Here is a 27838-nt window from a genome sequence, read left to right on the forward strand (position 1 = left end):
CTTGAGACTGTGGTGAAAAGCTGCCCGGTCTGTCACACAGGACACTCTTGATGGATGTTAACTGCTAATAGCGGGAAGAAGATGGCAGTAGAGAAAATTTGCTAAGGATTGTTTAGGGCCTATGTGATAGGACTTGCTCAAAAACATTGCGGAGAAACAAAATAGGATTTGACTAAATGAAGAATGACATACTTTGAATGAAAGGCTTACTTTGACAAAGCATGTCATTTGTCCCTGATGAAAATATGAGAGATACTCTTGAAAACATTATGAAATGATTCTGAAATTTATTTGTAAGAAACTTAAATTAGTATGAACTTTAAGGAAACTTGGACAAAGAGTAATGATGAGGAGTCCCAGAACTGTTGTACAAGTTACCTGATAGCTTGAGTGTAAGTAGTTGAACCCAGAGTCTAATGTGCTGGCAGACACCCTGTGCTCGTGTTGTTTCTGGCTCCTTCCCTCTTTTCTTTCCCTTTGCTAAGTAGGTATTCTGAATGTTATTAAGGATCTCTTAGTGTAGTGGAGTAAACAGTTCTCCAAGGAAGTAATGACAAGGTGATTTGATAATTTCTTATAGAAGTAAGAGAAAAGTTCTTTTAGAACACAGAAGAAGGGGAGGCCAGTTTTACTTTACTGCTTAATGCCTAAGTACTCCGGGACCCAAACAAATGGATAATTTTAAGTGTCTGGTAATTCAGTTTGCAGAGGGAATAAAGGTGTAGAGTAAGAATAATCAATACTGTGTATTGGATATTAAGCAATTGGTAATTAATCTTGCTTCCCCTATTTTGACAAGATTTCTCATTTCCTCCTTAGGATTTTGCAGGTTAATTCCTCACACACGTTCACCAGGTACTTGGACAATATATTTTGAAGGTGCGGATTATGAAAGTCACCTTCTGCGTGAGAACACAGAGCTGGTAAGAATTTTGAGGGTACCATGAAGTGAAATGGATCCTTAGGACTTGAAGACTTGATGCAGATTCATTTCTTTCTGACACCGAAGATTGATATGATAGCAGAGTTTTAAAGTCAACATTAAATACTGGTATTATTCAAAAATTTAAAAACCATAATTTATATATATGTATTTTTTCTTCCCAGGTCATGGCTATTACAGTTTTATCTATAAGCAATGGTGCTTTTTAAAATAAGGAACACTTATACCCATGGTTATGGCAGTCTTAATGTGAATACGTATTTTAAAAATATATTAATATGATAACCTTAAAATATTTTCTGAAAAAAATTCTTTGGCAAAAATATTTCATTCTTTTATAGTCAGTTCTGCCTTGTCTTAAATATATATCAAGCTATTTAGTAATATTTTTTATCTTTTTATGAAAGAGTGGTGAATTCCAAAATTTCCCAGCTTCATACATGTTAAGGACAATTCTGCTTTGCTTCATATAGACGGTTTTAAATGCATGCAGGATTTTTTTTTTTTGTATAATCAAAGTAATTGATTTGGCTTCCCAGCATACTTTAGGTTTTGAGCATTATATCATGGCCATCTCCAGAAATTGAATCAATTGATGATCGTCTTTTTTTTTTTTTTTTTTTTTGAGACGGAGTTTCGCTCTTGTTACCCAGGCTGGAGTGCAATGGCGCGATCTCGGCTCACCGCAACCTCCGCCTCCTGGGTTCAGGCAATTCTCCTGCCTCAGCCTCCCGAGTAGCTGGGACTACAGGCACGCGCCACCATGCCCAGCTAATTTTTTGCATTTTTAATAGAGATGGGGTTTCACCATGTTGACCAGGATGGTCTCGATCTCTTGACCTCGTGATCCACCCACCTCGGCCTCCCAAAGTGCTGGAATTACAGGCTTGAGTCACCGCGCCCGGCCTGTCTTTTATACCAAATGGATGATCACACTGAACTACTGACAAAGTGAACTTACCCCTAATGCTTTTTTGTTTGTTTGTTTTTGGGGACAGAGTCTTGCTTAATTGCTCAGGCTGGAGTGCAGTGGCTCAATCTTGGCTCACTGCAGCCTCTGCCTCCTCGGTTCAAGCATTTCTCCTGCCCAGCCTCCCAGTAGCTGGGATTACAGGTGCCGGCCACCACACCCAGCTAATTTTTTTTGAATTTTTAGTAGAGGCGGGGTTTTACCACGTTGGCCAGGCTGGTCTTGACCCCCTGACCTCAAATGATTTGCCTGCCTCGGCCTCCCAAGAGACCTAGATGTTGGGTCATCTTAGTTATAATCAATTTTTGCAGTCCTCCCCATAGATAGTGTAAAATAAGTTTAAATTTCTTCTTTGCAAACACACACAAAAAGACTGGTAATTTATTTTGAAAGGTAATAAAGTAAAAACTGAATTTTGTTCTTATGATCAGGCTTTCTACCTGATAGTAATGGGGGTTTAATTTTATAAACTAAGTTTTTCAGTTCCCATTTAAATGGCATTTATGACTAGATTCATAATATTTAGTTTACCAGATTAATACCTGAGGAATATCTATATTAATTGAAATTTTTTTTTTTACTGCTTATCTTCCCACCCTTTTTCTTTCCCCATTTGCTGCAGTGAACATGATCGACTAGATCATGAGTTATCTAACCATACAGAAGCACTTCCATTTGTTTTCATCCTTTAGGCTCAGCCTCTGAGGAAAGAACCTGAAATAATCACTGTGACCCTAAAAAAGCAGAATGGAATGGGCCTCAGCATTGTTGCAGCAAAGGTAGGCCAAATAATTAGTCATGTGAGAGTTGTTGTCTCCATTCTTTAAACATGGAATCAGTAGTTGTCAGAGTGGACCGTGTGGGAGGACTTTTCCACCTGTGAATAAGTGCCTGTTCAGTTCTGCTTCTGTGTGGGTGAGGAATGCTGTTAGATGAATGAAGCCAGTGTGCTCACTGGGCCCAATTAGTTGAGGGATGATCTCCTACTCTGAGAATGTAGCTAGAGTGATACCTCGAGATTGAGCAGATGGTGCTCAGAAGGAAACAATTGAAAGGCATAGTCAAAACTTGATTCGCACAGTGGGGAGAGAAAGCATTGGTACAGTAGAAAACTGCATAGTGGAAGTGGAGCCCAGGTCCATCACCTCATCATGTTGGGCCAGTAGACACCTTTCTCAGACCCCAGTGCACATAAGAACCCCTGGGGACCAAGGAGATTTCTTCTGGTTCTTATCTCTAGGTGTTCCCTTCCAGTAGGTCTGCCCTGTAGCTTAGGAAATGGCATTCTTAAGCTAGGCCTTCTGTGGTTCTGATAGATGTTGACTGCTGGACCACCCTCCCAGAATTCCTGGGGTTTGAATTCTTTTACCTGCTAGTTTTGGCAGAATATTGAAAACTACGCAGATCTTTTCTTTCAGTTAAAGAAATGAGTATTGTGACTCTTGGCGTTACTCATGAGCCTCTTCCACCATGTGAATCTCAATTATGTTTGCTTAGAGTGAATTTTAGCTTTGAATCATAGCTATGTATTTTCAATGAAACAAACATGTTTTTAGCTAATATTTAATAACTAATGTTTCAGTCAACTTTGCTAATATTTTACTTAAAAATAACACTTTGGCAACTACAATTTTTATTTTTGTTTCTATCTCTAGGAATATATGAAAAGCTTGAAAATGTTATATAACAGTATGATAGAAGTGCCTTCTGAATTACACAGTTAATGTGCCTTGAGAAATGTTTTAAATGCTAATAGTCAAAAATTATAGTTTCTTTTTCTTTTTACTAGATTTATATTATCCTGAATATTAATTTGGAAATAAATGGACTGTCATTTGAAACTTCGACATTCCCATTGCCTTAGAGACCTGTGATTTTTCAAAGGTTACACTAAAGGTTTTTCTTCCCCAGCCCCTCTAATTTGTAAAGGGTCCAATTTGAAATGAGGGTATAGGGGCAGACCATAAGGTCAGCTTCTCAGCGAACAAATCTAGAAGTAAGAGAAAAAATGTTGAGGTCCTGGCTCTGAACTGAAGGCTAAATTGTGAGCCAATAAGAGGTCTGACAAGTACACAGGCTCTGCCTGGCTGGGCACATTTGCATCTCCTGTCCTGTCATACTGCAAGGCCTTTTTTTTGCTTTTATGTTTTAATTTTGTAAAGAGGTTGGGTCTTGCTCTGTCACTTAGGCTGGAGTGCAGGCAGTAGCATGATCACAGCTTTGAAGTCCTGAGCTCAAGTGATGCTCCTGCCTCAGCCTCCCAGGTAGCTAGGGCTGTAGGAGCATATTACTCTGCCTCCCAGGTAGCTAGGGCTGTAGGAGCATATTACTCTGCCTGACTAATTTCAAAGACGGGGGCTCACTGTGCTGCCCAGGCGATCTCAGTTAAGCTCCTGGCCTCAAGCAATCCTCCCACCTTGGCCTCCCAAAGTGCAAACAAAGCTTTTGTGTCCTACTTTGCAAGGACTTCCTGGCAGCTCTCTGCTTGTCTCTGTGCCATAAATCAGGGTACTTTCAGAACTGGAATTAGATGATGAGGAGTCTGGTATCTTTTTCCCTCTCAGACTGACTCTGTAGCATCTTCACGGTAGTCATCCCCACTCCCAAACACAGTCCCTAGCATATAGTAGGCAAAAAGTACTTGTTGAAAAACAGCAAATAAGAACTTTTTTTTTAACCAAATGGATGTTTGATTTGCTCTTATACATGTTTAATTATGGAAGTTAATTTATTTAAGATAACAATTACCAACTACATTAGCAAAACTCTCACTGAATTAGCTGTGAGGAAAATTTGTTATCCATAATCTTAGTCGTAACACAAAATGCTTACAAAACAGTATGTGATCAAGATCTAATGCAGGTACCATAAAACTTAACCTTAGTGTATTTCGGAGAAGTTACGAAGATTAGTGAGTGTTATAGCAGTCGTTGAGGGCATCATGGGAGAAGCGGAATTTCAGCTGGTCCTTGGAACAAACCTAATTGGAATGAAGGATAAAGGAGATGTATCGTGGGTGCGAGTGAGAGCACAAGCGAGGCTGAAGCAGCAAGTCTTGTGTACACCTCATTTGGATAAAGGGAGACCTGTGTGGCAACTAGGGAGAGTGGAATAAGGAGGGCAGAGGGCTTAATTAGTTTTAAAACTTGATTGACAGATTAAGGAGTCTGCACTTGATGTTATAGGCACCACAGATAAGTGCAGGATTTAGAATAAAAGAGGAACATGGTGAAACTGACATTTAGAAGGCTTTCTCTGGATCTGGTGTGCAGAATAGATTAGTAGAACCTGGGACTGAAGGTGGATGTCTGCTTAGGAGTTCATCAGAGGAACCTGAACCCTTTAGTATATGGGTTGAAGGTGCTGTGTGGGGCATAGCAGGCTGCCTCTCAGAGACCTAGGCCTGTGGGGTTCACCTGCGCAGGCAGAGGGTGGTCCAGGGTCCCTCAGCTCACCTCACCATGCAGAATTTCTGCTTACTCCTGGTAAGGGTCCTGCTCACAGACCGTATTTCCAGGCTGTTACAATTTAAGGGACCAGGACTAAAACATTTGGAGATGTGAAAGGGGAAGTATCAGCCGTAGAACTATGTTTTCTCTCTGCTTACCAACTGAGTCAATGCCCATTTTCAGGAAAAAATCAAAGTTAAAAATTACTCTCCCATTCTCAAATCTATGGACAAAATTTAACCTCCATATTTTCTGTTATGTTTATCCTGTAAACTTATTTTAAATGCTCTTCTTATCTGAGGTTTTAAGAGTGTGGAGGTGGAAGTAGGGAGCTTCTGTTATCAGTTTCCACCTCTTCCAATTAAAAAATATATAGATTCAAGTCTGATTTAGCTCAGCATTCAGTCTTTCAGAGTTTTGGATTCTCTCGTATGATTTCCTGATGTATAAAGGAACCGCATCACCTTATAGCAGGAGAGAAGGAGAGGAGCTCTGGGTTCCCTTGCTCACCCTCTCCTGGGCGGCCTCTGGCCTCTGATTGTCTGTCTCTGAATGTTAACCTCTGTTCTTGCCAGGGTAACAGGGGGCAGTTAGGACAACAAACCGGATTGAAAGTCACACCTGAGTTTTCTTCTGTTGCCAAGATGTCCGTGATCTTAGCCACTTTATCAGCACATGCCCCTTGACCGCTTGAGGGACCAGACAGAAAACTGAATGAGGAGTTATATGGTAGTATAAAGACAGGCTTTGTGATGGTGCACCTGGGCAGAGCTGAGGATTTTATTATAGGTCAAATAAGGACCCTTGAGATTTAAGTGAGGCATGATATGAGTAGAGTGCAGTATTTAAAGTTTATTTTTACAACTCTGGAACACGGATTAGAGACACTCAGAAGTACAGCTGGAGGCTAATAATAAGTTGTACTAGTTTCCAGCTGAGAGGTTGTGGAAGCTCACGGTAGGGATGTGGCAGTGGAGATGATGGGATGCTTTGCTGTGTGTGCAGAGGACAAAGGCGTTCTAGAACAGACCCCCATGAAGGCAGGCATCTTCTCTTGTTCACTGTTGAAAGGTTGACAGTTTCTGGTCATAGTAGGCACTGATACATATTTGTTGAATGCAGTTTTTGGATTGGTTTGTGAGTTGGCAGTAGTGGATAAAAGAGGGAAGAATCCAAATGAATCCTGATTTTGTCTTGGGCAACTGAGCATATGGAGATGTGATTTACCAAGACAGGGAAACTGAAGAGGGAGGGGCAAGTGTGGTTACAATGGGCATTGAGAGTTCAGCTTTGAATGTGTCACACTGGAGATGCGGATGCCTGTTGAGGTGAGTGAGTATATATTATCTAGCAGATAGTCGGATAGTGAAGCTCAGAAGGTTAGAGCTAGAGATAAAATTTGAATGTCAGCACATAGATGCTCTGAAGGGAATAACTTAAAGGAAATGGCCGATTAACTGGACAGTGCACCATTTTCAGAAATGAAGTATCTATTAACGTCTTTTCCTGAAAAGAGAAATGAATCTAGCAGTTCCCTGGCTTACTGGATTACTAAATATATTCATCCTTTTCCAGTTTACTTGTAACTTCTGGTACTTGGAAAGGCATCTAACACATAGACAGTGCTGAGGTGACACTGTATAGTTGATAGGTATGTGGGTCTGCATAAATTATTATAGTAGGGTGGACTTATTTTTGAGATTTCAGGTGTGTATTCTGCGTGAAGGGTAGGACAGTATACAGGGGGATTTCACTGCTAGCCCTACCCTGAGCCTGTTGGCGTGGTGGTGTCACGTAGGATTCTGTTCATGTCTGGGCTCTGCAGTCATGCTGCTTTCATGCAGATTCTGCTCCTGCCACTGGCAGCCTTGGAGCTCTGAGCACATCGCACCCCGTCTCAAAGCCTTAGTTTCCCTGCCTTTAATATAGCAGTACTAGTTACAGTTACCTCAGCTCTTCAGAGAGAGAAACTGTGTCATGCATGCTGAGCCAGTACTAGATAATCACCTGCTATTTGTATTCTTGTTAGTATCATGAGTGTGTGGCATATATATATATATTTTTATACAGAAGAGCCTATAGACTTGTGTAGTTAAACTTTACCCCCAGTAATTTATGTGCTTTTGTTGTTTTCTGTAAGCTGCGTGGCATTTGTATTTGGCCCATTCTTTTTTCCATTTCTAAATTGGTGTATGGCTTAGCTGCTGTAACCCTGAACCATGTCTTGCTGTTAAGTTCCCTGACTCGCCTTCCACATGGTGGTTAAATTTTATGAAATCCAGATGATTTGGAAGTGGTGTGGGTATGCAGTTTACATTTTAAAACATTGCTTTGGGGACATTCAGCAAGCTACTTCTTGCTCATCTGTGGGACAACATGATGCTTCCTGTTTAATTTGGATTTTTAAATTACAAACAATTCCTTCCTTTTTGTTTTTCTAACTGTTTTTAAAGTTTAAAAGTACAAAATGAATGGTAATCATAGTGGACTGGTTACGTAAGAGCCTGAATCTTGCGTTAGTTCTAGGTCATGTTGATAAATGCCATACCGGGTCATCGCATCCAGTGCAGAGTGTGGTGATCCTGGTCTTGAAAAACCAGCTGTGTTGGATGCTGTTGAAAACTGAGAGAAGTAGACAGTTGTTTTTTCAGTTCAAGAAGTTGTTGTGGTCCCAGAAATGAAAATGTGGTTCTCTGTTGTTGGAAGAACACAGTCAGTGGTGAGTTTCTTCAGGGTGCTGTTGTCGGTGTATGCATGCTGTGATCTTGAAAGAATGCTTTTTCTTTTAGTGTAACTTGTTTAAACCTGTTGATAATTAACTTGCTCATGAAGCAACAACCATTTAATGTAGTCTGTAATTACACACTCAGATTTTTTTTTGCTTTCTGTTTTGTGCTGCAAATTCTTAAGCTTCATAAAAACAGAAGGCTTCTATATGCTTCTTATTTAAGAAAAAAGCCATGATATTTTATCCTGCCGAGTATAATATGGTGAAGGTTGCTTTAAATATGATAACTGCCACTGTGTAACTTACTGAGGACGTTTATAAGAATATCCATGATGTAACTTACTTTTGGCCCCTTTATTTGGTTTTAGCTGTACCCTTTCTCTAAAACCTGTTTTTTTCTCTAAAAGTGACCATAAAAATGACATTTTTAAAAGCCCTTAGGATATTTTACTATCTTATTTAAAAATAAATGGTTAATTAATGCCTAAGTATCTTCAAGTTTATGCTTTTAGACTGTATACTGATGTAAAGTTTTAAGATCTTAAAATCTTAGCTTAAAATATGGAGATTCCTATGCCCTAAAAATGAGAGGGTAGAGACCGTGTTTATTAACATGTCTTCCCACTTTTAGAGAGTAAGGTTCTCGCATGAACTGTAATTTAGTCCTTTGAAGACTTCTTTAATTGTCTAATTATGACCACGTGGGAAAGAGCTGGTCAAACAAATGAAGTCAGGAAATTCTGGCTTCCTTTTTAAAGTTAGTTGCAAAGTGCCTATTGTGCTTACAGCTTCTTCCATGCAGATGCTAGAAACATCTTTCCATTCAGATGTATAAAGTGACACAGTGCCCCTCATGGCTTATTATGTATTTGGAAACAATATATTTTTGTGCCAAAAGCAAAATAGTAAATTATATAAAAGAATACTGTTTTTACCTAGTTTATAGTTTTGGCCTAAGTACTGATTTCTTGGATTGGCTTAAATGCTGAATTCAGATACAGCATTAAAATAGCATAATAGGGACATAAAATGTTAATCCCCTAAAGAGCCATCATAGAAAATAATGATATTTGTAGAGTTACCTGGATGTAGGATCTTGGCTGTGGGTTAGCCCAGAGGTTCACACCGCCCTGGGCTTGCCCCATCTCTCTCAGTGGAGGCTTAAGCCATCCAGACCCACCCATCTATCCCCCGTGCAGGCCAGGACTCTGGGGAGCTGTCAGGATGCTCAGGGTCAACTCCAGTGGTCTCTCATGCCTAAAAATCTGTGAGTCACACACCACTTTACTAGGCCAAGGAGAATTGTGCAGTCTGCCCTGGTGAAATTCACACTCCCTGCAGATGTGGCATGTGGTCTTCTGGGGTTCATGAGCCTCCTGCGTCCCATCTGTGGGACCACCTTCATTCTCTTCCTCATTTTATGAAGAGGGAAGAGATAGATGTGGTGTCGCTGGGTTTGTATTTCATACAAAGCATAAACAAAAACCAGAGCTGGAACTATAGCCTTGCCCACAGCACCTGACCTGTTAGTCCCTGCAGATGTGGCATGTGGTCTTCTGGGGTCCATGAGCCTCCTGCATCCCATCTGTGGGACCACCTTCATTCTCTTCTTCATTTTATGAAGAGGGAAGAGATAGATGTGGTGTCGCTGGGTTTGTATTTCATACAAAGCATAAACAAAAACCAGAGCTGGAACTATAGCCTTGCCCACAGCACCTGACCTGTTAGGGATAGCTCACCACCGACTTTCAAGGTTGCTGGATATAGAATTTATATAAAAAGTGAATTTTAGAACTGATTATTTCAAAATTAAGGTAGTTCCTACCCAACAAGAGAGATCTTTAGAATGTTTCTAAAACCCTAGGCTGGATTTACTTGCCGGACTAGAAATAAAGCAATCGAAAAGCCCTGAGGAAAGCAGCAAGTGGGCAGAGTGTCGGCTGAAACACGCCTGATGACTGAAATGTTTCATTCCAGCCCCGTATTGTTCTAAAATCTCTAGCCAGAGAGCCCAGGCTAGGTTTTCTTACCTGAGAACAATAGAGTTGCATTCATGACGATTTCGCCAGCATATCTTTCTTCCTCCTGCTCCTTTTTTTTTTTTTTTTTTTTGATTGTGTTTTAATGATGTCTTTATGCTGTTTATCACGTTGTACCTCCCACACGCACTCAGGGTTTGCTGCTGGAATGTTGGAAGCCTAGGCTCCTCCTGACCGAGCCTCCCTGTGCGTGTGGGGAGACTACCTACACTTCTACAAAACCTCTCCTGAAGAGGTGTAGTCAGAGAATGAGAGAAGACATTTGGGGAGCAGTCTTTACCTTACTGCCATTTCTCATCGATTGCACAAAGCAACTTATAGGTGCGTGCTTCTTTCTCAGTTCTAGGGAAAGCTGAATGTATAGCAGCCGAGTTGTTTCTATGTTTTATTATCATTTTTGGTAACTTTTTATTTCTTGCCATTCTCTCTTGTAACTCTGCAGGTAAATTTCAGATACAGCTTTGCTTCATCCTGTTTTTTTCCTCTCTTTCTTCTCTCTCTTCTCCCTCATTCCTTTTTAATGGAAAGAAAGGCAGTTTCAAGATGCATTTTAAGATTAAAATATTCAGATCAAACAGGCAGTGATCTTTGTGTTTTCCTTTTTGCCTTTTTTTTTTTAAGGACAAAATCTGCGAGTGTGTACTCCAGATTGAGTATCCTCTAATACACTGCAATTATGCTGAGGGGCGTAAACGGTGAACATAGAGGTGTAGATACTGCACCGCAAATGTTCTCAGGGGCCTCCAGAGGGGGAAAAGTTGATTTAAAAATTTGCCTCTGCTATTTTAATTTGGTTAATTAAGTTCTAAAATTGTACATAGTGAAATTTTTAATTCCTGGTGCCTTTCGAATCTGTAACTTCTTTTCAGAAGACCTCTGCCCCAACTTTTCTTTAATAGAATTGATTTGTTAAATGAGGAATGAGTAATCCTGAATATGATTATTCTTTTATTTTGCAAATAATAAATGAACTAAAATGCAGTAATATCTTTTCAAATACCATATTAGGTACCTTTAAGCAAGTAATTCTCTAAACTATTTACCCTTTTTGGATTTATCTGTACCATTGTGTTCTCACAGATAAGAAATAGAATTACCATAAAATGAATTTAATTGTGTGTGCATATAATATAAAATAGACACTAATTATTTTAATAAATTTTGAGTTCAGCCTTACTAAACTACATTAGATTGTGCACTGTTGTTTAAAAATAAGACCTAAATTAAGTGGTTTAATAGTTCTGAAATTAACAAATTCTATTTCATCGTTTTTTGTTTTGTTGTTTTTTCCCATAGGCAGTACAGTTCTCATGTATTCAAATGAAGTGGGGTGGGTAGTGAGAGCTCCATGATGTTAGGGAGTGGTGGCTTGAGCGATGACAGTTTGCTGAGGCACTTAGGGCTGCAGCAGAGCTTCTTTACTCTGCTCTTCCTCCGGTCAGGGTGTCCATTCCAGGCCTGTACTGCCATGGCCAGATTGTCACACCTTGAACGAGCGGACACCTTGTAGTTGGACAGAGATTGAGGTGATTCCAGTTGAAGGGGATTGCCCATATTGATGTGATATACGTAGTCAGATATTTCATCTCTGGTGGCTATAATTTTGTTTTTTTAAAATAATTACCAGTAGAACTGTAATTTCTCCATACAGCAGTTGTAGTTAACAAGTTTTACGACCAGTTTATGACTGTGAGCTGCACCTGAAGTTGAAGTAGGATCCAGATAAACAGAGGTGGTAGAAGGGAAGGGCATGTGAACAGGGCCAGCAGGTCTGCGGGAAAGGAGTGTCTGTGCAGAAGGTGCAGGGCCCGTGGACAAGGAATATATCCGCAGAAACGTCTGTGAAGCTGAAGCAGTCCATGACGTAGAGGTCCAAATGCCAGCCACAATGTGGACACCTCTTAAATCATCCAGGTCCATATTCTTTACTTGCGCCTCATTTTGTCTTCCTGTCTCTAAGAGTATTTTCAAAATCTATTTCTTGATGCATTGTCTTGACTTTTAATTAAATTCAATTTTTATGGCCAACCTTGAATAGACCTTTTAGATTTTAATGGATGTTTTGAATTGAGGTCTCTAATCATGAATGCTTTTTATATTTTTTTTTGTAGAGACAGCATCTCACTGTTTTGCCCAGGTTGGTCTTGAACTGCTGGTTTCAAGCAGACCTCCCACCACAGCCCTCCCAAAGTGTTGGGATGAGTGCATCATGCCTAGCTCTATCATGAATGCTTATTTCCTTAAATGAAAACCTCCTTTTGTGACAAACAGATATACTTACAAATTCAGTTTACTTGGAACTAAAAGAAGTGATTCTAACTTAGAATTCAGATAATTTCTGAATATATAAGAAAAATAGAATCTGCCTTACTTGTGCCTTTTCCGACAATCACAGATTTGAGATTCCTTCCTAAAAGGGCACATTGGGTACCACAGCCTGAAGTACTTTTCTGTCTGTCTATCTTTCTAAACTAGTAATTTCACAGTTTTATTGCTAACCCATATACAATGGGCATATCAATTGCTTCTTAACTTACTAAACAGGAAATTGAGCAAATTTCTTACTGATCAGTGTTGGTAAACTATAAGTCAACCTAATTGAGAAGCTGTTCTGGAAGGGATAGAGCTCCTTATACTCAAGAAGCTTCTAGTGGAGTTGGAGGAAGGAGCCATTTGCTGAGGTAGCTGTAACGCAGGGCACAGTGATTCACTGCTCAAAAAGAACAAAGAAAATCCAGCGCGATGAGAGCATTAGTGAAGAAGAGATGACACCTTCCCTGGCTCTGGGAAGGTGAGTGGGCTGGCAGGTGAACTCGGAGATGAATGACGGAGAGGATTTGGCATGTCCCCTGCATCAGAAAGACAGTTGCTCTAGAGAGAACATCAACTAAGTCAAGAACACTAGAGTGGGAGGAGGTGAGGTCTGATTCGACGGGAGAATGATGAGCGAGGTTTAAGCTTGAACTTTGGTTCACGGAGCCGTGAATACCTTGTGCAGGAAGCTGCTGTGGATTTTTACAGCAGCTGGCAGTTAGAAAAGTCTGCTCAGGATAGTGTTATCTGAGCTGTGCTTCAGGAAACATAAGTGGACGTAAGGACCAGAAAATCAGTTAAGATGAGAGCATCCTCATTTTGCCAGAATTTTTCTGAAATTTATAATGTAAGCTGCAACCTATTTAAAGGTAGATAGTGCGTTCAGATATCAGTAGTACAGGATCAATTTTGCTTCAGTACTTAAATTTAGGCATTAAATTTCACATTGCTTATTTATGACAGTATCATAAATCAGCTGTCATAAAATGGTATAGGATTTTGGGTTCTTTAAATGCCATGTGTCGTCCACACGGAGTCCACATCTTCAGTGTGCACATTAGCTGTCTGCTTGTGTAGGGTGCTAGGAAGGAAAAGAGCCTAGTGCTTGCCCTCAGGTACGTGATGACTGCTCTGAATGAAGGAGCTGAAAATGAGGTGACAGTGCCACGAGACTGAGGTTCATTGTGAAGCTGGAACAAGACCTCTTGTGAAAATGAAAACCGAGAGTGGCGGGAGAGCTGACTGACAGGCCACGGCAGCCACGCGTGCGGGGTGAAGCAAGACAGTCCCACCCTCACTTTCTCATCGTTCTCTTTTATGATTTTAAAAAGAGGATTTTGTTAGTGCAGATTGTCTTAAGTACGTGCCAGTTTTTTGGTCTTTAAAATTGTGATTGTGCAAAGAATACCAGAAATGGAAAGAGGAGGCTTGATTTATTGTTTTAAAATATATATTTGGCATTTCCTTGTTTATAATAGTGTTACTAAAAATGATATATTACTAGTATTACTGCTAAACATGTTTCTTGTCAGAGATGGTAATAATTGGCTATCTTATTAAAGGGATGATTTTTATTCTTTACATCACAAGGTCAGGGTTATATTAAGCGGAAGATAATGCCATGTGAAAATGTTGCAAAGTGCCCATTCTCACTGACAGTTGGCATTCTCACATTCAATAAGCATTGCTTTTCTGTCAGGTAGAAAGCAGAGGAAAAAATAACTAGTGCTTGTAGAACTTGTTAAAAACCTGACTAAAAAGGGAATAGGCATACAGCATTTTCAGGGGAAAAAAGCAAGACTTTCAGCAGTCCAACAAGAATTCGTATGGATGACTACAAATAAACTGCCTGAAGAGTAGCAGCACCTCCATGATGCAAGGGTTTTGTCTGTTTGTTCATTGATGCGCACGTGGAGCTTGGAACAGTACAGGCACGATGGACATTTGCTCAGTGAATGAGATTGTCGTTTAAACAGCTGAGGCACAGAATTAAACAGTTATTCATGAATCACATAAAATTATTAAATGCGTAAATAAATTCAGTTAATTATCTTATGTGCGAGAGATTACCTGCTTTAACAGATATGGGCGGTGGGGCAGGTGCTGTGTCTTCGAAGTATTTTCCCATAGTGTGTCATGGTTCCCTTGATTCAAGGAAACCCAGTATTGCCATAGATGTAGGGAGGCGAAAAGCATGTTTATTATTCTTTTGCTAAGCGATTTGCTAAAATTTAGAAAGTTGCTGTTTATTGAGTGCCTGCTATATATTTTCTTTTATTTTGAAATTTTTAATTTACAGAAGGCTCAGTCTTTGCCAGCTGTCCCAGTTATGCTTTTTTCTGGCAAAAAGGATCCATTCAAGGACCACAGGTTGCATTTGGCTGTTGTGGTGTGTGGACTGTGCTGAATGATTTCTGAAGGGAGGTAGCAAGTGGGCCATGAGGCATCTGGGACTGGGCCAGAGATGTGCTTTGAGGTGAGAGTGGAAGCCATCCATGGGGGAGATGTGTGGACAGACACAGAGGGATGTCAGGGTGAGGGTGGAAGCCATCCACAGGAGAGATGCGTGGACAGACACAGACAGGGTGTAGGGGTTAGAGTGGAAGGCATCCATGGGAGAGATGCATGAACAGACAGAGTGTAGGGGCTAGAGTGGAAGGCATCCACGGGAGAGATGCATGAACAGACACAGACAGAGTGTAGGGGCTAGAGTGGAAGGCATCCACGGGAGAGATGCATGGACAGACACAGTGTGTAGGGGTTAGAGTGGAAGGCATCCACGGGAGAGATGTGTGGACAGACAGGGTGTAGGGGCTAGAGTGGAAGGCATCCACGGGAGAGATGCGTGGACAGACACAGACAGTGTGTAGGGGCTAGAGTGGAAGGCATCCACGGGAGAGATGCGTGGACAGACACGGACAGGGTGTAGGGGCTAGAGTGGAAGGCATCCACGGGAGAGATGCGTGGACAGACACGGACAGGGTGTAGGGACTAGAGTGGAAGGCATCCACGGGAGAGATGCGTGGACAGACACGGACAGGGTGTAGGGACTAGAGTGGAAGGCATCCACGGGAGAGATGCGTGGACAGACACGGACAGGGTATAGGGGCTAGAGTGGAAGACATCCATGGGAGAGATGCGTGGACAGACACAGTGTGTAGGGGCTAGAGTGGAAGGCATCCACGGGAGAGATGCATGGACAGACACAGTGTGTAGGGGTTAGAGTGGAAGGCATCCACGGGAGAGATGCGTGGACAGACACAGTGTGTAGGGGCTAGAGTGGAAGGCATCCATGGGAGAGATGCATGGACAGACACTGTGTAGGGGTTAGAGTGGAAGGCATCCACGGGAGAGATGCGTGGACAGACACGGACAGGGTATAGGGGCTAGAGTGGAAGACATCCACGGGAGAGATGCATGGACAGACACAGACAGGGTATAGGGGCTAGAGTGGAAGACATCCACGGGAGAGATGCGTGGACAGACAGACAGGGTGTAGGGGCTAGAGTGGAAGACATCCACGGGAGAGATGCGTGGACAGACACAGACAGTGTGTAGGGGCTAGAGTGGAAGGCATCCACGGGAGAGATGCGTGGACAGACACGGACAGGGTGTAGGGGCTAGAGTGGAAGGCATCCACGGGAGAGATGCGTGGACAGACACGGACAGGGTGTAGGGACTAGAGTGGAAGGCATCCACGGGAGAGATGCGTGGACAGACACGGACAGGGTGTAGGGACTAGAGTGGAAGGCATCCACGGGAGAGATGCGTGGACAGACAGGGTGTAGGGGCTAGAGTGGAAGGCATCCACGGGAGAGATGCGTGGACAGACACGGACAGTGTGTAGGGGCTAGAGTGGAAGGCATCCACGGGAGAGATGCGTGGACAGACACGGACAGGGTGTAGGGGCTAGAGTGGAAGGCATCCACGGGAGAGATGTGTGGACAGACACAGAGGGTTGTTGAAGTGAACAGACTGAAAATTCAGATCAAAGCTGCAAAGGATAATACTTGATTTTGCGTTCTTTAGAACTTTTATACACTTAGTTCCCAGATAATGGAACCACATGAAATTTGAAGTATACTGCTTTCCAGAATGGAGTTGCTTTGTTAAATTAGGAAATATTATACTGTTTTTAAAATGAGGTATGTAGTGGAAGGTTTTATGGTTACAAAATTTGACCTGTTACAGGTATTTTGTTTTGTTTCGTTTTTGAGGGGAGGGGGAGGGAGTCAGGATCAGCAGTGCTGGCCAGTCAGGCTGTCTTCTATAAACTTAACTTGTTAACCGAATGGGATAGATGTGAGTGGTTTCCAAGTGAAAATTACATAGTTCTAGGGTGTTATAGAAAATCAATTTTCATTAAGTCATTTGTTGAATCACAGCTTTGCACCTTTCTGTACTGTATTTTTCCTCTTAGCATGCAATGCCTTGTAACGGTTGAAATGGATTTGTATTTACCTTCAATTGTTGTGACCTAAGGAATTAGGCTCAGTTGTGCAGTACTATCCATAATATCTAAGATTTCATGCGTAGGGTTGTTTTCTTTGAACTTTGCAATAAATTGTCCACAGTTTTGATTGTTACAGGGTTAGGGTGGGTTAGTATAGTTGTGATATCCAAGTAGAATATTGATGATTCTGAAAATAATTGTATATAGTACTTAAAATTTACCTGACAGAAGTTTATTATTCTTTCATAATACATCACTTCTATGTGAATTGGGTTTTGTTGCTTTAATATTTATTTACTGTTACAGTACATGTTATAATACAGATTATTTTCTCTAAGTTTCTTATTGTTTGCCACAAGAAATTTTTTTATCATTTAAAATCTTAAATGGTATGTATGAAAAGAACAAGGGTATAAGGGAGGACACAGGTAAACAGTGAAATGTAAACACACTGTACTAAAATGATTAACAGTATATATCATGCAAGTAGCTTTTTGTTCACTTACACTTGGAGCTGTCAGAGCGACTCTCAAACTAACCTCAGGATTCCAAGTCTCTACTTTAGTCTCATCATTAGCTAGTGCATGAATAACTGACTTTCCTTGTAAAGATGAGAAGCAGTTTGTTGCAGTTATCTGTGTACATCATGTGTTTCTTACAGTGTATTTTCAATGCAGTATGTTCGCCTTGTTTTTGCATAGGGTGCTGGTCAAGATAAACTAGGAATCTATGTGAAGTCCGTTGTGAAAGGAGGTGCTGCAGATGTGGTCAGTATCATTTTGAAGGAAGTACATTTTCAGTGTGCCATATTCAGCGAATGATGTGAGAGATTCTGCTGCTACTTTTAGTTATGTAACACTGTACAGTGTCTGTTGGAAGAACGAATAGGATATGTACTCATCATTACCTTTTCTTCCTCCCTTCTCCCTTCATTGTCCACCCCCTAATCATGTCATGCACACACCTGTGGATGTGCCTAGGATGGACGTCTAGCTGCAGGTGATCAGCTCCTCAGTGTGGATGGACGAAGTCTGGTTGGGCTCTCTCAGGAAAGGTATCATTGATTTATTTGTTTGAAGCTTAGTATTAGCATTTTTAGGTGATTTTTGCATTAAGTTTTGAAATTGGAAGATGAGAACTATGCTAAAACATTATGCTCATATTACTGTTTACCTTTGTTAGTGTAGGTGACAGTTCAGTTGTTACCGAATTATAAATACATATTTTAGTCTAGTACAGTTTCTTTGAAACTTGAAAGAAACATACTCTTGACACTTCTTTGAATTTCTGAATATTACGTTACTGTTCTTAATGACAGGAGATGTGTTTGCCTGTGTTCATAGTCAGTTCTCAGAGGAAGAAAACGGGTAGTGAGTAAGCTGTCTCAAAGTCAGAGCTGTTACCCAAAATAATAGATGAGGCTGGAACATGAACATGAGTTATTCATGACAGAGCAGGCACTGTATTTTGTTTTTCTTACATGTGTAATCTTCTTCTCCTAGGGCAGCAGAACTCATGACAAGAACAAGCTCTGTGGTGACACTGGAAGTAGCAAAGCAGGGTGCCATCTACCACGGTCTGGCCACCCTCCTCAATCAGCCATCCCCCATGATGCAGAGAAGTAAGGACCAGTAGGGAAGCAGTGGCCACGACTCTGTATTTTACAGTCATGGCCTCTTTGCATAGTCACAAAACCCCATGGAGGAGGTACTGGTGTTACTGTTGCCCCGCTTTTAAAGATAAGGAAATGGAGGATGAGAGTGCTTAAGCTCAGTGCCTGGGATTCCCATGTGGGCTGTCTTTGGAGCCCACACTATGTGTCACCAGGTCTTCTCCCTGTCATCAGGAGACGTTCAGCTTCACCCTCACAGGGCTGGTTGACTGCTGGTGAGCTTTCGTAGGCCCAGCACATGGTGGGTGCTCAGAAGAGAGTGAATGTGACACGTTAAGGATGAACTGGGAAAAAACTAGAGAATGAATGAACAGTTTTCAGCTTTGATAGGCAAACTCAGGATTTCAGGTGTTCAAAGAGTACATTCAGTTCTTCACTGAAGAAATATGCGTTTATTTGTATCTGAGTAGTTCCTTTAGTCCTGCATATGCTGAGATAGGACATGATGATCTCGTTAGGTACACAGTCATGCATTGCCTGGCAAGGGGATCCATTCTGACAAACTCATTCTTAGTTTATCTCATCATTGTGTGCCCCTCACACTGTACTCACACAAGCCTAGATGGTGTAGCCTGTTGCTCCTAGGCTGCAGACCTGTACAGCATGTCACTGTACTGAATACTGCAGGCAACTATGATTCAACAGTAACATATCTAAACATAGAAAAACCATAGTAAAAAAAAACAGAGTATAAGAGTAACAGTGCTACACCTGTAACAGGCCACTTACCCTACGTGGGGCTTGTAGGACTGGAAGTTACCCTGGGGGAGTCTGCGAGTGAGTGGTGAGTGAATGTGAATGCCCAGGACGTGACCATAACTACTGCAGACGTTATAAACACTGCACACTTCAAATTAAAGAAGAAAATTTTCTTTAATAATAAACTAACAGCTCTCTGTAACTTTTTTTTACTATGTAAAATTTTAAATTTTAAAAACGCTTCTGACTCTTGTAGTAACACTTAGCTTAAAACACAAACATGTTGTACAGCTGTACAGAAATATTTTCTTTATATCCTTACTCTATAAGTGATTTTCTATTTTTTTTTAATTTGTCTTTTTGGTTAAAATCTCATACATGAGCACACACATTAGCTTAGGCCTGCACAGGGTCAGGATCATCAGGGTCACTGTCTTCCACCTCCACATCTGGTCCCACAGGAAGGTCTTCAGGGCAGTGACATGCCATGGAGCCATCACCTCCTGTGATGACGATGCCTTTTTCTGGAAGGCCTCCTGACAGACCTGCCTGTGGCTGCTTCACCATTAACTTTTTTCTATAAGTAAAGAGAGTACACTCTAAAATGACAATAAAAAGTGTAGTATAGTAAAATAGACAAATCGTAACCCATTACGTTACATTATTACATTATCAAGTATTATATAGCGTGTATAACTATGAGCTCTACTTACATATAGCTAGCAGGGCAGTCTGGCGTAACCACAGACACTTGGAATGCGTTGTACTACAGCTTTACACTGGCTAAGACATCGTTAGGAGATAGGGATTTTTCAGCTCTGTTATAATCTTAGGAGACGACTGTCACGGGTGTGGTTCATTTGCCAAAGTGGGCTTATTTGGTGCATGACGGTAATTCACTTAAAAATCTTAGTTATTTAAATAATTTATTTTTGGGAACTGTGGTTTTATAGCTACATCAAAAAGAATCTCAGAATAAAATCAGTGTAAGTTTGGGGCTTTTAAAATAATTAGTTCAGACACAATAGGAGAAAACCATTATATGATTCATATTCTCTCTTAAATCATTATATGCCTTCCAAATCAGTCTTAATGCACCTTGTTAAATGTATACATATTGGGAGGCTGAGGCGGGTGGATCACGAGGTAAAGAGGTCAAGACCATCCTGGTCCACATGGTGAAACCCCGTCTCTACTAAAAATAGAAAAAAATTAGCTGGGCATGGTGGCGCATGCCTGTAATCCCAGCTACTCGGGAAGCTGAGGCAGGAGAATTGCCTGAACCCAGGAGGCGGAGGTTGCAGTGAGCCGAGATCGCGCCATTGCACTCCAGCCTGGGTAACCAGAGCGAAACTCTGTCTCAAAAAAAAAAAAAAAAATGTATACATAGGCTTCTTAATATGACCTTAATGGCCTTCTCCTCCATAAGGTAGGATTCTAGAAACTTCACAACCCAGAACCTCAAGCTGGTACCTTACATAACAAATCACAGCTAAAACCAAGGTGTCAGAAAACCTTGCAGACACACAGCACACAAGGGGCATCCCAACGAAACCTAGTGTGGTGTTGTCTCCCTTGCTCAGCATGTGTTTTACATAGAACTTAACATCTTGGTTGTCTGATTTCTTAGTTTACCGTCACTTAAAAGAACCAAACTAGAATATACGTGTTAGAAAGCACAGAGGGAAGCTGTGAACAGTAGATGATAAACCTGGGTAAGCAGGCAAAAGGGAGGAGAACTGACAGTGCCAGCCACGAGCAGAAGGCTTACGCCACGTGACGGCTGCTCAGGACAACCACACGGGGGGCTTAAGAGCTCAGATGTTTCTCTAAGAAGTCAGGGAAGCGTGTTTATCTTTAACTTTTTTAAAAAATGTACTTTAAAAATGTTTAGATTTGTTACGTACAAACGAGAAAATAAGCTTTGAAAGTGTTCATCTTCTCGTCGTTACCAATTAAGTAAAAATATTTTCTTTATTCTCAGTATCTATTTAAGAGCTGTTTTATGATTCTGTAGAAAGAACTGACCTTTATAGGGAAAATCACCTTATTTCTTATGCTAAGAACCATTCTATGGAATTTTAATGATAATCAGGGTGTTGAAAATAAAATCTTAAGAGATACTGAATATGCTTTGATTCCAGTTTCAGATCGTCGTGGCTCAGGTAAACCCCGACCAAAGAGTGAAGGCTTTGAGCTCTATAATAATTCAGCTCAAAATGGGTCTCCTGAGAGTCCTCAGCTGCCTTGGGCAGAATATAGTGAACCAAAGAAATTGCCTGGTGATGATAGACTGATGAAAAACAGAGCTGATCACCGCTCCAGCCCCAACGTAGCAAGTAAGAGGGACGCTTTCTTGCTCCTAAGTACACTCACGGTCACAGTCTGAAGTGAGAGGAGAGGAGGCAGTTTGTGGTTTGTTAGTTATTACATTAAATTTATTCTCTGCAAGCATTGGCTAACTAGGGCATGGTTTTCATGAGGGATATCATAAGTAACATTTCTAACAAAAACTAAGACGGAAACACTTTAGATTCAGTTAATGCAAATACATCAGTAACATCTCTGTTTGGGGTTGGAAAATTACCAACAGGAACTAAAATATTTTTTACATTTCTAAAGGGTTGTTAGCAAAGAGCAGAATAAATAATAGAAGGATATGCAGCAGGAGACAAAGGCTCACAAAGCCTAAAGTATTTACTTTCTGGCCTGGTACCAAAAATGTTTGCCAGTCCCGGGCCTGGTACGCCGAGTTACAGAGGTTTCTTTGTAGCTCTGGGCTCTGATGATCTACAGATAGATGTGGATATGACAAGACCTGATTTCTCATCTGCCTTGATTTTTTTTTTTTTTGGTCTCTATGTGAGACCCCTCACTAGCAGTATGAAAATGAATGAGGCCTTTAGGGAGATTTTATGTTATATGTAGTTTGTTTATGTAATATTAAGCTTTTTTTCCCCCCCCCCGGCTTGAACAGATCAGCCTCCTAGTCCTGGAGGGAAAGGTGCATATGCCTCTGGAACAGCAGCGAAGATAACATCTGTCTCTACTGGGAACCTCTGCACCGAGGTCTGATTGATTGATGGGCAAAAGGCTTTTACTGCACTTCCATACTTAGGTGTCCCTTGGAACAGCTCAGTTATCTAGTGCAGTTTTTACTCTGAGTTAGCATTAATCATAATTTCTAAATCTGCAGTGTTTTATCTACCTTGGAACAGCTCAGTTATCTAGTACAGTTTTTACTCTGAGTTAGCGTCGATCATAATTTCTAAATCTGCAGTGTTTTATCTCTTGATTTTTTAATATATTAGGTAAACCAGTTTTAAATTAAGTCTGGGCAAAATGAGATGTTATTATTCTCAGTATGGATCAAACACTTTTTAATGCAGTACTGAACATATTTACTGTTTTTCAAGTTTTAAAACAGATCATTGAAAATGATTTGTATGGTTGTAAAAACCATACGGTTAGTTTTTACAACCATCGGTCACAGTTAGTCTGTATGGTTGTAAAAACTATACAGTTAGAGTTAGTCTGTATGGTTGTAAAAACCATACGGTTAGAGTTAGTCTGTATGGTTGTAAAAAGCTCACTTTTGTTTGTTCTTCACATTTGACAGGAGCAGAGTCCTCCGCCGAGACCTGAAGCCTACCCCATCCCCACTCAGACGTACACCAGAGAGTATTTCACCTTCCCAGCTTCCAAATCCCAGGATCGGATGGCTCCTCCTCAGAACCAGTGGCCAAATTACGAAGAAAAGCCACATACGCACACAGACAGTAATCATTCCAGTATTGCAATTCAGGTTAGAAATCAAAGATTCCACACACTTGTCTCACCTCTCAAGGAATGAAAACTGAGTTCTAAGACACAACTGATATTTTCTGTAGAACAGCATTGTCGCCCTTTTATTTTTTTCTTTAATGGTTTTGTGGTAAAGTTTGAGGAAAAAGGGGGATAGAATCAAATACTTAATAAGAAAAAGGATTCTTTGTTCTCTGATGTTTGATTAACAAAATGTTAGTAATATAAAGACTTTACAGTTTTTAAGACAAAGTTCACTGATTTAGAAGTGAGAAATTAGAACTCAGGTGTTATATTTTGCACTCTTTCTACCTGGCGCTGTCCTTGCCTGTGGGAGCTCATGGTGTGGCAGGGAAATGAGATGGACACATCAGACAGCAACATGGTCAGTGCTGCAGGAGAAGAAGTCCCAGTGGGGGACAGAGCTTCTCAGCCTTGGACAAGAACCTGGGCACAGCCGCGTGCACAGAAGGGCCTTCCAGGAGGAGGGAAAGGCACAGAGATGCAGTAGTTCATCAGGAACCCTGGGCGGAGGGAAGGGAATGGCAGGATCTAGGGCAGTGAAGGTAGGCGGGGCCAGACAGAAGGGCATGACATGACAGCTCAGGAATTTGGATTTTGTCCACAGTAGTAGAGAGGAGATGCCGTGCTGAGTTGTTAAGCTGGGGAACGTAATCAAATGTGGTTTTCTTTTTAGAAAGGTAACTATTTGCATGGTGAAAGATTGGGAGAAGAAATTAAAGGTGTGCTTAAAGGAACAGTCTAGGATCTCTAACAAATACATGCTCTGGATCGCAAACACTGCGGGAATTCTGAAGATCCATATTCTTAGAGTGGTTGGCAAAGACTAAATTCAGAGTTGAGATGGGATTTGAGCCGAGCCTTGAAAAATGGGTAAAATGGGCAGAGGAGAGAGGACTGCACTGAGGAGCTGGACGCTGTGATACGGATGAGGAGGAGCCTGTTTTCTGAGGGCAGAAAGGGCTCTTCAGGCCACAAATGTTGGCCATCAGGAGATTTCTTGTCCTTTTGTCTGGTCTGCTGGTCATTCCTCCTGTTTTCCTAGGTGGGCCTGATCGCCTAGGCCCAGTCTTGGGAGTTTTGGATGTCCTCTGTCACCTAAAGCTGGAGTTCTTTGGGAGAATGTGTGTTCCCCCAAATTTCTCTTTAAAAATAGAGTAATTTTGTGCCCTAGTTTTTCTCGTATCTTTTGTTAGAACTTAGGAGATCCACTTCCTAGTTCAAGACAACCCAATTTGTAGTTGGAATTCCATCTTTACACACATTATTTCCTGTTTTGTGGGGATGCCATTAAGTCTTCACATTCATAGTATACAGCTGCTACCTGTTTCTACCTCACAACATGGATAAACAAAACCTAGAGGAGAAAGTTGAGAAACTGAGGCCAGAGTGTTGAATGACTGAAGAATTATGATGGGATTGAAGCAGGGAGGTTGAGAGTTGGAGCCAGCAGCCAGGGCTAGTGCAGAGTCTTACAGGAGCAGAAGAGTGACTCCGTTCAGCCCTTCCAGCGGCAGGGAGCAGTGGTAGGCACAGTCTCTGTTTTTATGTGGTCCATGGATTTCGTACCCCAGTAAGGAGACTGTTTCCCTGTACTAAGTAAAGCTCCAGCGAAACGTTAGGAGTAAACGTTCCGTTTCTCTTTGAGACTGCTGCTTTTTGAAACGACACCAAATCTTGTTGGTTTGCTTTTTGAGAAAAAGGAAACAATTTGTTTTCCCAGTTTACATCTTTGATTTCTACTCATTAACAGGGCAGCAAAAAGATGTTTGATGCAGACCTCATAGTGATCGTGTTTATCTGAATAGACTCCTTTCAGATATGCCGTTTCTCAGCCTTCAGACTAGCCCTTTGGGAAAAGTGTACTCATTTCAGTCTTTCTCTCTGTGTGTGTCTGTGCGCTCTCTCTCTCTCTCTTTCCCCCTCTCCCCCTCTGCCCCTCTTCCCGCCCCCCCAGGGTCATTCCTCTCTCTGTCTCACACACACACCTTTGTATTCAACAGATTTATACCAATACATTGTAGAGCTTTGTATCTCAAATGTATAGGAATTGTCCTTGCCTTACTGTGCACAGCTCTGTCAAAGAGCTCCGGAAGCCAGTCCTCAGCTTGTAAAATTGAGAAAGTCACAGATGGTTAAATGGTTAAGATTTAGTAATTACTCGTGATAGAAATTAGAGAAGTTCCCATTGTTGATTTTTACATAATACGACCAATCACACTCATTGCTTTGAAGTCCAAGTCGCATGTCTGGCCCTGCACTAGAGATGGTGAAGGGCACTGCAGGAGGTTGAGGATGGCCACTGGCACCAAAGGGCCTCTATGCAGAGAGAAAGGACAGCTTTGCCTTTTTTTGCCCCATTGAGACAGAGACTGTGTTGCCCAGGCTGGTCTCAAACTCCTGGGCTCAAGCAGTCCACCCACCTCAGCCTTCCAAAGTGCTGGCATTATTAGGTGTGAGCTACCATGCTCAGCCGCTTTTTGTTCTTTTTACAGGTGCATTCACTGTTACTCCACATTAGCCAATGAGCCATATAGGGTAGTCTCAGTCTCTTTCTGTACACTCAACAGTTTTTATTCTGTCTGAAGATACAATGTTTGTGGATATTTCGTAATTTCTAGTAAATGGCCAAAATACAATTCTTCTTCTTTTTCCAGCGTGTTACACGTTCCCAAGAAGAACTTCGAGAAGATAAAACTTACCAGCTTGAGCGGCATCGAATAGAGGTGGCTCTAGAACGCAAGTCCGATAGTGATATGTGGGTAAATCAGAGCTCCTCACTGGACTCCAGTACATCTAGCCAAGAGCACCTGAACCATTCCTCTAAGCCGGTCACCCCTGCTTCCACGCTGACCAAAAGCGGCCCTGGCCGTTGGAAAACACCAGCAGCCATACCGGCCACCCCTGTGGCCGTCTCCCAGCCCCTCCGAACAGACCTGCCTCCGCCACCCCCGCCACCTCCCGTCCACTATGCCGGTGATTTCGATGGAATGTCCATGGATCTGCCTCTCCCACCACCTCCTTCTGCCAACCAGATAGGACTGCCGTCTGCGCAGGTGGCTGCTGCAGAACGGAAAAAGAGGGAAGAGCATCAGCGCTGGTATGAGAAGGAAAAGGCCCGCCTGGAAGAGGAGCGGGAGAGGAAGCGGAGAGAGCAGGAGAGGAAGTTGGGCCAGATGCGCACTCAGTCCCTAAACCCTGCTCCGTTTTCTCCCCTCACCACACAACAGATGAAGCCCGAAAAGCCTACCACCCTCCAGAGGCCCCAAGAAACCGTCATCCGGGAGCTGCAGCCTCAGCAGCAGCCCCGCACCATCGAGCGCAGGGACCTGCAGTACATCACAGTTAGCAAAGAGGAGCTTTCCTCGGGGGACAGTCTGTCCCCTGACCCGTGGAAGCGCGACGCTAAGGAGAAGCTGGAGAAGCAGCAGCAGATGCACATCGTGGACATGCTGAGCAAGGAGATCCAGGAGCTCCAGAGCAAACCAGACCGCAGCGCCGAGGAGAGCGACCGGCTGCGCAAGCTCATGCTGGAGTGGCAATTCCAGAAGCGACTCCAGGAGTCGAAGCAGAAGGACGAAGACGACGAGGAGGAGGAGGATGATGATGTGGACACCATGCTGATCATGCAGCGCCTGGAGGCTGAACGAAGAGCGAGGGTAAAGGGAGTGCTTTGGCTCTGCCTCTCCGTGGGCCCTGTTTTCTTAGCTTCTTCGGCTTTCTTACGGGGTAGCTAGGCCCTGATCCTGATAAGGATTGAAAGTGCCCCTGGCTTTATACTATTTTATTGTATGTATTACTTTTGGCTGATGTCGTAGAGAAATGAGTCAGGGCTATAAGGCTAAATTTTTTGATACATGCTTTGACAAACAAGTATTAAATCCAATTCAGATGGAACTTGATTGTTTTCATTAGCAAACTCAAAATTACCTTTCTCCTTAACACTTCAGTTGAGAAAGCAAGTATTTGTTAATGACCAGTAATAATCTTGATCCGGGGTTGGCAAAATTTTTCTTCCTGGGCCAGATTGATACTTTAGGCTTTGCAGGCCATGTGGACTCTGGCAGCACCCAGCTCTGCTATTGTAGTGCAAAAGCAGCTACAGACACACATAAACACATGGGCGTGTCTATGTGCAAATAAAACTTTATTTACAGAAACATAGGGCAGGTCATTGGCTGGCCCCCGGTCTTGATTGTCAGCACTTTGGTGGTTAACAAATGAAACTGTTCAGATCATTACATTTACAGTCATTACCAAAAATAGAATCGTCGCAGTAGTTGTACTGTTGAAGAAGCAAGCGTTTATTGAGGTAATAAACAGCTACATTCCAACTGTAACATAAATATATTGAGAGCTGATTTTATTCTTATTTCTCCATATTATAAAAATGATTTTTGTTTTAAATGAAAGAACAAAAGTAAAATTTAAATTCATTTAACAAACTTATGCAAAAATCTTAGATAAAGGCAAGACTTTCTTACTCTATAAAAACAACTGTTAAGAGGCATTTATTATTACTAATTTGGTTACTATTAATATTAATTTACAGAGAATGCTGTTGACCATATTGTGTTCATGAGTTTTAGTGATTTTTTTTTTTTTTTTTTTTTTTAGTTTTTAAACAGAATGCAGTATTCTGAGAAAAGATGGCCAGAGCCATGTTCTTTTTATCTCCTGGATTCTGTTTCTAACTTCAACTATTTTTTTATGCTGTTTATAGTAAAGCTCTACCAGGAGCTATTAG

The 27838-nt window shown here is 41.7% G+C and overlaps 1 protein-coding gene across 41 annotated transcripts in view; it reads left to right on the top strand.

The window, feature by feature from the left end:
* The window catches only part of AFDN (afadin, adherens junction formation factor), a 141277-nt gene that overhangs the window by 94094 nt on the left and 19345 nt on the right, over positions 1-27838 (top strand). For all 41 annotated transcript variants that reach the window (XM_054254626.2, XM_035297180.3, XM_035297194.3 and 38 more), the window contains 9 exons: positions 820-923; positions 2606-2692; positions 17597-17662; positions 17876-17949; positions 18398-18516; positions 21411-21605; positions 22244-22335; positions 22886-23071; positions 25749-26750. In XM_054254626.2, the coding sequence (XP_054110601.2) occupies positions 820-923; positions 2606-2692; positions 17597-17662; positions 17876-17949; positions 18398-18516; positions 21411-21605; positions 22244-22335; positions 22886-23071; positions 25749-26750 (1925 nt within the window). The remainder of the gene's footprint in view (positions 1-819; positions 924-2605; positions 2693-17596; positions 17663-17875; positions 17950-18397; positions 18517-21410; positions 21606-22243; positions 22336-22885; positions 23072-25748; positions 26751-27838) is intronic.

Source organism: Callithrix jacchus, chromosome 4 (genome assembly GCF_049354715.1).
Source record: "Callithrix jacchus isolate 240 chromosome 4, calJac240_pri, whole genome shotgun sequence".
NCBI lineage: Eukaryota > Metazoa > Chordata > Mammalia > Primates > Cebidae > Callithrix > Callithrix jacchus.